At 42.0% G+C, this 12,095-nt stretch overlaps 1 protein-coding gene across 1 annotated transcript in view; it reads left to right on the top strand.

Annotated features, from left to right (window-relative positions):
* Positions 1 to 900: 900 nt before the first annotated feature.
* Positions 901 to 12,095, top strand: part of lrrk1 (leucine-rich repeat kinase 1) — a 116,333-nt gene continuing 105,138 nt past the window's right edge. The window contains exons 1-2 of the mRNA XM_064987839.1: positions 901 to 1,113; positions 2,145 to 2,356. Of these exons, the coding sequence (XP_064843911.1) occupies positions 2,263 to 2,356 (94 nt within the window). The 5' untranslated portion in view covers positions 901 to 1,113; positions 2,145 to 2,262. The remainder of the gene's footprint in view (positions 1,114 to 2,144; positions 2,357 to 12,095) is intronic.

Below are 12,095 nucleotides of genomic sequence, written 5' to 3'. Positions count from 1 at the left end.
GATTGGTTTTCTGATCCACTCCCTTATTTTTTAAAGATATCTGTGACCAACAGATGCATATCTATATTCCCAGTCATGTGCAATCCATAATTGAGGGCCAAGTGAATGTAGTTCAATTGACAGATTTCTTTATATGAACGGTAACTCGGTAAAATCTTGTAAATTGTTTCATGTTGCTTTTATATTTTTGTTCAGTATGTATAGTTGGCTAATAGACAGAGGCGCTGTCCATTCAGCACCATGCCACGGAGCTCCACTAAACCTACCTGTACGGAGACGCCGTCCATTCTGCGGTTCTGAATCACGGGCACGGACTTAACTCACTTTAAAAAGTCATGTGTAGATTTTCCTTTTGTGATTTCGTGATTTTCGTCATTCTTTGGTCGATTTTGTTTATCTTCATGCGTCCTTGTCGATTGTAGGCCTGATGTAGGCTATTATACATTTGATTTCAATGCCTGTGTAGGATTTATCTGTCGTAGTTGGTATTAGTGGTCAGCTGTTTTATACACTGGTTGCTTTCACCTTGATGTCCGCATTTGAAGTTGGGATGGTTTTGACTTGATAGCGTGTATTATGCATCTATTTCATGTTCGCAGTTTGCGCGATTCCACAAGTAAATTAGTCAATTCATGATAAGGTTGAGTAGTGGTTGACATTGTAGCCTACACGCAGTTCCACATTCCTTTACAACAAATAGTGCAATGATAATTAATGCCTGGGGTAATTTCTATTAGTTTTAGCTGTTCTCCAAAATAGCATTTTAGAGTTGAAAAATTAAGTATAAATGCAGTAAATGAGCTTCAACCATAGGTTTAGAAGAACTAATGCAACTAGTACAGTAGCATACAGTCATTGTACAGTAGGCTATTCCCATTTCCGGGTTATGAGACAGACAGCGTGGTAAGCAGCATCACAGGCTGGAAGTGTTTGGTTTGATGAAATCAGGAAGTTGACGTTTTTCCTTTGCAATCCGTGCTTGTGAGTGTTCCTTCGGCTATTTTGTCTTCGGTTAAACTTTCACTTTGGATGTACCGAAGTTTAGCCTGTTCAATGCTTTAGAATCGCAAAATCAGTACCATTCGACAGTGCTTGAACACTGCGGACAATGCGGTGAGTAAAAATTCCTTATCAACCACACTCATTAACGAGCAACAAGTGCGCACGTTTCGCAAACAAATGTGTCTACTTGCTGTCACTGGACGCACGTTTGGCACGTTTCTGAGTTTATAAGCCTAATAAAGTCAACTTGTTAAAGAATCAAGAGCATGCACACAGTGTGTGGTTTTAAAGATGCGGCATGTGTAAACCAAAGTGAATTAACTGAAGTGTCGTGTGTGTTCAAGGCCGCCAGAAATAGTAACGTCTCTGTTTTTATAGTTCTGGCTGTAGACTAGTGTGTTTTACACAGAGATCATTTAAAAATACAAATTCACTAAATTAGGCAACTGTGTCTGGGTGGGTATAATTTGTGGAACTGGGTGGGTATAATTTGTGGAACTGGGTGGGTATAATTTGTGGAACGGGGTGGGTATAATTTGGGAACTGGGTGGGTAATTTGTGGAACTGGGTGGGTATAATTTGTGGAACTGGGTGGGTATAATTTGTGGAACTGGGTGGGTATAATTTGTGGGACTGGGTGGGTATAATTTGTGGGACTGGGTGGGTATAATTTGTGGGACTGGGTGGGTATAATTTGTGGAACGGGGTGGGTATAATTTGTGGAATGGGGTGGGTATAATTTGTGGAACGTTCCTGTGGAACAACAGGAATCTGTTCCAAGAACTTTGTGAAGTACAAGGATGTCAACAAACAACCCATTCAAAGTAGCACGATCACTTCACATAGCTGTTTATTGTATATGGGTATGAAACAATAACACGAGAAGTCATAAAAGTTGTAGTATAAAGCTTCTCGAACTAGACACAAGTACATTATACTAATTAAGGCATCTCGACAACTATAGTTGTAAATGTTGGGTGGCAATTTGTGTATCCATTAACTTGTTGTTATGCAATGTGAGTGTGTGACTGCTTTCACTTTCTCTAGATCAAACCTATGTCTGGCTGCCTGCCTGCCTGACTGGCTGTGTTTTGCAGGGCTCTGACTAATGGCCTCTCCCTCTGTCCTCCCTCCTACCACAGCCCATCTCTGACCAGTGTCTTCCACCACACCAGTGACTCAGACTGGGACCAGTCCCACTGACCACCACCACCCTGTGCTGGTTCTAGTTCAGTCCTGCCCTGCTGTGGAGGAGGAGGCATGTCCTACTGGTCAGTCGGCCTCTCCAAGGCCACTGGAGACACACAGAGCAACAACATGGAGGAACAAGAAAAACACGATCTTGAACAAGATGGTGAGAGAATTCACTTTTACTGTATTGTACTTGTGTCAAAGAGTCTTTCCCTTATTCCTTACATTGGAGGAGAATGTCCAAGGTCCCATCAGACCTTTAGAGAAGGATATGAGTAGAAAGAATGCAAGGAATCAAGGAAAGATGGCGTGATAATGAGCCATAGGCTGGTTAATGTGTTTTCCTTGGTTGTGGTTAGTACTGGAACATTCTTTGTGTGTCTGTGTTTCCAGTTCAACCCTCTGCCAAAGTCCTGTGTCACTGTGTCTTGTTGCAGTTCCGCTGACAATGTAACATTGTTCAATACATGACCAGTGTGGCTCTCAGGCTACTGGTGAAACATAGAGATACTGTATCAATTAGTGTGTGTGTGTGTGTGTGTGTGTGTGTGTGTGTGTGTGTGTGTGTGTGTGTGTGTGTGTGTGTGTGTGTGTGTGTGTGTGTGTGTGTGTGTGTGTGTGTGTGTGTGTGTGTGTGTGCACATACACATTTTACTATACTAGTAAACCAAATATAATTCAGAGAAGTGAGGACATTTCGCTGGTCCTCACTTGTAAAAAGGCTATTCAGGGGTTATGTTTAGGGTTAGAGAAAATGTGATTTTGAATGGGAATCAATTGTTGGTCCCCATAAAGTCCTCACAAGTTTAGTAAGACATAGCTGTGTGTGAGACAAGAGTTCAGGTAGTTTGTCTAGGCATCTTGGTTGGACTGGGAGCTAGTATCAGCCAACATTATCATACTGTTTAAAAAAATGTTTTTTAGGTATTTAATTGTTGGTTAAGGGCTTGTAAATAAGCAGTTCACTGTAAGGTTGTATTCGGCGCATGGGACAAATACAATTTGATTTGATCCCCTTTAGATACTGTGTTCTGTTAGACTGATCCCAGATCTGTTTGTGCCATTGGCATAACAATCACCATAGGAGTTGTGAAGACTGCACAAACAGATCTGGGATCAGGCTACTGTTCCATGGCAGTTGGAGACGTTTTGACTGTGAACCAGCGGATTCAGAATTGGTGAGGCTCATCTGTGTCTGAGTGTCGGCTGCTTAAATATAGAAGACAGAACTGAAACAACAACACCACTGGGTTCAGTCAAGTGGTGGCAGCAGCACTACTGTATCCTGTTACTACTGAAGTCACTGCAGCACTGTCTGAAACAACAACACCACTGGGTTCAGTCAAGTGGTGGCAGCAGCACTACTGTATCCTGTTACTACTGAAGTCACTGCAGCACCGTCTGCAACAACAACACCACTGGGTTCAGTCAAGTGGTGGCAGCAGCACTACTGTATCCTATGTTACTACTGAAGTCACTGCAGCACTGTCTGAAACAACAACACCACTGGGTTCAGTCAAGTGGTGGCAGCAGCACTACTGTATCCTGTTACTACTGAAGTCACTGCAGTACTGTCTGAAACAACAACACCACTGGGTTCAGTCAAGTGGTGGCAGCAGCACTACTGTATCCTGTTACTACTGAAGTACTACTGAATACTACTCTCTCTCTCCACAGCCCCTCTTTCTCTCTCTCTCCCTCCCTCTCCCCTCCCTCTCCCCCTGACTCTGACTCCCCCCTTTCTCTCTCTCTTCCACTCCCCTTTCTCTCTCCCTCCCTCTCCCCTGACTCTCTCTCTCTTCCACCCCTTTCTCTCTCTCCCACTCCCCTGTCTCTGTCTCTCTCCGTCTCTCTTTTCCTCTCTGTGAGGCTGTGTGCTAAGTGAAGTCCTCCCCAGTCCTCTATCCCGGGGGAAGCAGGCAGAGAAGAGAGGTGGAGGGTTGGGTTACACTCTGCAGGGATGGGTGGTGGGGTAGAGATCGATAGGAGATAAAGACTGAGAGGCAGAGACATATCATCACTACCTTTCCTTTAGGACACTCCGGGAGGAGTCAGGGGGGAGGGAGGGAGACTGGTGGCTGGGGCTGCCAAACAAAGAAGCACCCCCCCCCTTGCTAGCCAGCCAGGGAGGTAGAGGGAGGGATGCAGAGAGAGCCATCGGCCATGCAGACAGGCTAGAGAGAGGCTCCTTGGATACATAACACACTACAGAGGAAGGAGGGAAAGGCTGTATGAGAAAAGGAACAAGCGATCTGAATGCCATGGGGAGATGGGAGACTAGAGAAGGGTCCAGTCTCATAGTATGAACAGGTATGCTACAGGACATGTGGCTGATACCCAAGCCCAGAGTAACACTGATCACTGTAGTCACTGTGTAGCCGATGTAGCTAGCTGGGTGAATATAGTCTTGTTTACAGTCTGGAGCATATGTACAGGGCATGTTGTTGTACGTGTGGCTAAAGCTAATGCTACATCAGATTAGTGGTAAATCTGTGGGTTTAATGTACTTTAGCTGTGATTGACGCTAGTGCTAGCCTGTAGGATCTGATTGTTTACCAGTGCAGCTGTGTGTACTGTAGGCTAGTAGAGGCATGTTTTTAATTCAGAGAGAGATGGGGACCGTGAAGATTTAATTTTCACTCTGACTGACTGGGTTTCGGGAAATCTCTTTTTATGCTTGTGGCTATACACTTTGTGACTATACACTTTGCGACTATACACTTTGACTATACGCTGTGACTATACACTTTGACTATACGCTGTGACTATACACTTTGTGACTATACACTGTGACTATACACTTTGAGGCTATACACTTTGTGACTATACACTTTGTGACTATACACTTTGACTATACACTTTGTGACTATACACTTTGGCTATACACTTTGTGGCTATACACTTTGTGGCTATACACTTTGTGACTATACACTTTGTGGCTATACACTTTGTGGCTATACACTTTGTGACTATACACTTTGTGACTATACACTTTGTGACTATACACTTTGTGACTATACACTTTGTGACTATACACTTTGTGACTATACACTTTGTGGCTATACACTTTGTGGCTATACACTTTGTGGCTATACACTTTGTGACTATACACTTTGTGGCTATACACTTTGTGACTATACACTTTGTATATGCTTTGACTATACTATACACTTTGACTATACACTTTGTGACTATACACTTTGTGACTATACACTTTGTGACTATACACTTTGTGGCTATACACTTTGTGGCTATACACTTTGTGACTATACACTTTGTGACTATACACTTTGTGACTATACACTTTGTGACTATACACTTTGTGATTATACACTTTGTGGCTATACTATACACTTTGTGGCTATACACTTTGTGTGACTATACACTTTGACTATACACTTTGACTATACACTTTGTGGCTATACACTTTGTGACTATACACTTTGTGACTATACACTTTGTGACTATACACTTTGTGACTATACACTTTGTGGCTATACACTTTGTGGCTATACACTGTGACTATACACTTTGGCTATACACTTTGTGCTATACACTGTGACTATACACTTTGTGGCTATACACTTTGTGGCTATACACTTTGTGACTATACACTTTGTGACTATACACTTTGTGGCTATACACTGTGACTATACACTGTGGCTATACACTTTGTGGCTATACACTTTGGCTATACACTTTGTGGCTATACACTTTGTGGCTATACACTTTGACTATACACTTTGTGACTATACACTTTGTGACTATACACTTTGTGGCTATACACTTTACACTGTGGCTATACACTTTGTGGCTATACACTTTGTGGCTATACACTTTGTGACTATACACTTTGTGACTATACACTTTGTGGCTATACACTTTGTGACTATACACTTTGTGACTATACACTTTGTGACTATACACTGTGTGACTATACACTTTGTGACTATACACTTTGTGACTATACACTTTGTGGCTATACACTTTGTGGCTATACACTTTGTGACTATACACTTTGTGGCTATACACTGTGACTATACACTTTGGCTATACACTTTGTGGCTATACACTTTGTGACTATACACTTTGTGACTATACACTGTGACTATACACTGTGACTATACACTTTGTGACTATACACTTTGTGACTATACACTTTGTGACTATACACTTTGTGACTATACACTTTGTGACTATACACTTTGTGACTATACACTTTGTGACTATACACTTTGTGGCTATACACTTTGTGGCTATACACTTTGTGGCTATACACTTTGTGGCTATACACTTTGTGACTATACACTTTGTGACTATACACTGTGACTATACACTTTGTGACTATACACTGTGTGACTATACACTGTGACTATACACTTTGTGACTATACACTTTGTGACTATACACTGTGACTATACACTATACACTATACACTGTGACTATACACTTTGTGACTATACACTTTGTGACTATACACTTTGTGACACTGTGACTATACACTTTGTGACTATACACTGTGACAATGACTATACACTGTGTGACTACACTGTGACTACACTGTGACTACACTGTGACTATACACTTTGTGACTATACACTGTGACTATACACTTTGTGACTATACACTTTGTGACTATACACTGTGTGACTATACACTTTGTGACTATACACTGTGACTATACACTTTGTGACTATACACTTTGTGACTATACACTTTGTGGCTATACACTTTGTGACTATACACTGTGTGACTATACACTGTGACTATACACTGTGTGACTATACACTTTGTGACTATACACTGTGACTATACGCTTTGACTATACACTTTGTGACTCTTCACTGTGACTACACTGTGACTATACACTGTGTGACTATACACTGTGTGACTATACACTGTGTGACTATACACTGTGTGACTATACACTGTGTGACTATACATTGTGACTATACACTGTGTGACTATACACTGTGACTATACACTGTGTGACTATACACTTTGACTATACACTGTGACTATACACTGTGACTATACACTTTGTGACTATACACTTTGTGACTATACACTGTGTGACTATACACTTTGACTATACACTGTGTGACTATACACTGTGTGACTATACACTTTGTGACTATACACTGTGACTATACACTTTGACTATACACTTTGACTGACTATACACTTTGACTATACACTTTGTGACTATACATTGTGACTATACACTGTGTGACTATACATTGTGACTATACACTGTGTGACTATACACTTTGTGGCTATACACTGTGACTATACACTTTGTGACTATACAATGTGACTATACACTGTGTGACTATACACTGTGTGACTATACACTTTGTGACTATACGCTTTGACTATACGCTTTGACTATACACTTTGTGACTATACGCTGTGACTATACACTTTGTGACTATACACTGTGACTATACACTGTGACTATACACTGTGACTATACACTTTGTGACTATACACTTTGTGACTATACACTTTGTGACTATACACTGTGTGACTATACACTTTGTGACTATACACTGTGTGACTATACACTGTGACTATACACTGTGACTATACACTGTGACTATACACTGTGTGACTATACATTGTGACTATACACTGTGTGACTATACACTGTGACTATACACTGTGTGACTATACACTGACTATACACTGTGTGACTATACACTTTGACTATACACTGTGACTATACACTGTGACTATACACTTTGTGACTATACACTTTGTGACTATACACTGTGTGACTATACACTTTGACTATACACTGTGTGACTATACACTGTGTGACTATACACTTTGTGACTATACACTTTGTGACTATACACTTTGTGACTATACACTGTGTGACTATACACTTTGGACCCGTTGATTGATTGATTTAATATTTGGCATTGGGGGGAAATATATACATCCCTATATTAGGGTCGGGGTCATTTTCAAGAGTGGTGACACTTTAGTAACATGTTGGTATTTCACTTTACTTCCTGAATTGACTGAGTTGAAAAGGAATCACCCCCAACCCTGCTACCTGTATAGATACACTATTTAACTTGGATCTAAAGTGCAAGGCTTTTAGATAGAATGACAGTAAGTGACAGATGTTTGTCAGAATTCAGCCAATGTTGGGTAGATCATTGATTTGACTTGATTAAATCACTGACTATTTCAACAGTATTACAGTGTGAAGTGTTGCTATTGTTGAATCTCCAGGCTTAATTGAAGGTATCAACGACACTGAAACAACTGTTTTTCATCTGTTCTAGAGTCGGTGCTGAGCCCGTCACATATGAACTAACTAGGTTATTGTACGTAGACTAGTAGGCTACAGCGTTTTTAAACAAGACATTGAAGGCCTGATGGGAGTGTTTGGTATCTTGATAGAAAATCAAGGTGTCCTCTAAAATACTTTTGAGACTTGGAAATCTTTCCATGGTGCTGGAACTGTAGCTCTCAAAAGAAACATCTCCTTATGTTGATTATCTTGATCTTTATTGATCATCAATGCCATTGGGCACCTTTGCCCTTTGTGTATTGATGGTGCCTTAAATTGTCATCTCTACATTACACTCTGACAGCTCCAGGTTTCCCTTCAGAAATACTTGATTTATCTCAATGGGGCTTCCTGGTTAAATAGTGTATCTTAGTAATCCCAGTGGTACAGGGATGTATGAGAGTCTACATCATAAACTCCTGCCTTAATAACGGACGTGAATGTGACGGACCTTATGGGGTTTATACCTTTAAACCTACCTACCTCAGGGGGTGAACAAGGGCAGAAGGGTGGAGGAAAATCTTTTGAAATGGAATGCAGCCCAGGATGGCTCCCCTCCTGTCCAATCACAGAAATGAAATGATTAAATGAAATGATCCTGCTCCACAGAATGAGCCAATCACAGAAATGAAATGATTAAGTATCCAATCACAGAAATGAAATGATTATGTATCTGCTCCACAGAATGAGCCAATCACAGAAATGAAATGATTATGTATCCTGCTCCACAGAATGAGCCAATCACAGAAATGAAATGATTATGTATCCTGCTCCACAGAATGAGCCAATCAATCAGCAGATTACTGAAAGATTAAGCTGTCAGAATGAGCCAATCTCAGCAGATTACAATTGCACTCTGCAGACAATGCACCCCTAGTAATGACAGACACACTGATCCAATGACCAGCCCTGTCTCTATGGGGACGATTGTATCGCATGTCCCTGTGCATCCACGGTGACTTATTCAAATGCAGGTCATCTTCATTGAGACAGGAAGTCCCTTTGCTTAACACCTCTTCAATGCAGTAAAGGTGAGATTTCCTTCAACTATAGTCCGCGTTTGTTGAAAAGCGCCACATTTCGCCCCAGCGCCTTTTATGTTGATGAAACTAAAGAGAGGAGCATCCGTAAAATATATTCTGCTGTTCTGTCACGCTATGATGTCAGAAGGGAAAAACTGTGTTCACGGTTTGAAGTAATTTGTTCATTATTTGAGTTTCCTAAAGGGACGTGTCCGTTTCACCTAATAGGTCACTTTAATGAAGAGGAGAGTTGAGACACTGCCTGATCCAATACCCAATCTACTAACTAGGGTTACAACATTCACATCACTTTCCCCAAATTCCCAGGGTTTTCACAAATCCTAGTTGGAGGATTCTGTATTTTCTGCATATACCCTTCTGATTCTGGGAATCTTTTTACAGGGAGTATTGGAAAAGCTACCATCGTTTTGCAAGTCTACCTATACGTTCCTATAAGGGTCAGATTGTGTCATACACAGACACTCATATATCTGTGACGTCATAGGCCTACATCTTCACCTATCAGGAAACATTCTGCACATTGTGATGTGATGATCTCCACACTGATAACACATTTAGCTGGAGGAGGTGGAGAGGTGCGCTAGCTATTCTTGTGTTTACTGTTGGTGATGGACACATTTAGGAGGGGAGGACATTTCAGATGGACAGATTTAGGAGGAGGACTCTTCCTTGTTGTTCTGTCTATCAGATGGACAGATTTAGGAGGGGAGGACTCTTCCTTGTTGTTCTGTCTATCAGATGGACAGATTTAGGAGGGGGAGGACTCTTCCTTGTTGTTCTGTCTATCAGATGGACAGATTTAGGAGGGGGAGGACTCTTCCTTGTTGTTCTGTCTATCAGATGGACAGATTTAGGAGGGGGAGGACTCTTCCTTGTTGTTCTGTCTATCAGATGGACAGATTTAGGAGGGGAAAGAGGGAGAGCACTCTGCTTGTTGTGCCGTCTGGTCTGTGCTCTGCTTTGCCCTTCAAGGTCTCTTCACACACACAGACTGGCCAGGAGGACAGTATTGACGCATTGGGGTGCAGGCAGGTCTAATGGCTACAGTCCCTCTGGCTTTCTCATACAGCCTTTATAGCCCAGTCAGACTCTCACCATATTAATTATGCATACATGTAGCAGCAGCAGCATGCCCACATCAGAGGGCTGCAGAGACGCTCAGGGCTGCAGAGACGCTCAGGGCTGCAGAGACGCTCAGGGCTGCAGAGACGCTCAGGGCTGCAGAGACGCTCAGGGCTGCAGAGACGCTCAGGGCTGCAGAGACGCTCAGGGCTGGGCTGCAGAGACGCTCAGGGCTGCAGAGACCTCGCGGGTTTAAAGGGACCCGCGCGGTTTAAAGGGACCCGCGCGGTTTAAAGGGACCCGCGCGGTTTAAAGGGACCCGCGCGGTTTAAAGGGACCCGCGCGGTTTAAAGGGACCCGCGGTTTAAAGGGACCCGCACGGTTTAAAGGGAAAGACATGGCTACAGTCTCTGAGTCTCTATATTAGATCACACAGAGGAATTGATCTTCTCAAGATAACCTCAGAATCACATACATACATACATACATGCATACATACATACATACATACATACATACATACATACATACATACATACATACATACATACATACATACATACATACATACATACATACATTCTTACATTGTGTTGTAAGTGGATACAAACCAATCCAGGGTTGTGTATATTAGGGCACACAATGGGAAAAACAATGAGTGTTTCTTATTGGACAAGTCCATGTAGTCCCTCCCTGTTTCAGTCTGTTTTCCTCTTGTGCCTAATTAACACGATCCATGCCTAGTCCTTTAAGGTCACCAACTCAGGGCAACTATAATCTATATATACTGGAGATGTCTCTTGATACCAGGGCTGGGATTGATTCAATTTCAATGCAGAGGATGAATGGACATGTTTAAATTGCCCATTGCTTTTCTATGTGGATTGTTCACCCCATGAACTGACCCACTGTGTGTATGAAGACCAGCATACTCAAGTGATGTTCAATCAGGGCTTGTGAGAATCTAGGTAGGATTTACCACCCGTTCTAAAGCTCTGGTTGATGACAGACATTATTACCACACTGAAACCACTGAAGTGAAGTAATACTGACCTGTATTGAGATATCAGTTCACTCTTTCCAAAGGATGATAAACCCCAGGTTTATTCATTAGTGCAAACTGATGTTTCGGAATGAACATGAGAGCTTCTTATTGTGTGTGTGTGTGTGTGTGTGTGTGTGTGTGTGTGTGTGTGTGTGTGTGTGTGTTCACTCCAACACTAGTCCAGTATCCAGAGAGAGAGAGACTGCATTCTTTAGCAGGGTGACCTATTTCTTACTTGCCACCGGTGCTCTGTGCACGCCTACTCCCCCAATATTCTGTTGCTGTGTTAGACTGCAGCTGGTCTGATCTAATGGAAGTATGTTCCGTTTCTCCTCTCTTCTCTTCTGTCTCCTCTTTTCTGTCTTCTCCTCTCTTCTCTGTTCCTTCTCCTCTCTTCTCTCTTCTATTCTGTCTCCTCTCTTCTCTTCTGTCTCCACTTCTGTCT

Source organism: Oncorhynchus masou, chromosome 2 (genome assembly GCF_036934945.1).
Source record: "Oncorhynchus masou masou isolate Uvic2021 chromosome 2, UVic_Omas_1.1, whole genome shotgun sequence".
NCBI lineage: Eukaryota > Metazoa > Chordata > Actinopteri > Salmoniformes > Salmonidae > Oncorhynchus > Oncorhynchus masou.
The sequence above is the reverse complement of the archived record's forward strand: the minus strand, read 5'-3'. Positions and strand labels throughout refer to the sequence as shown.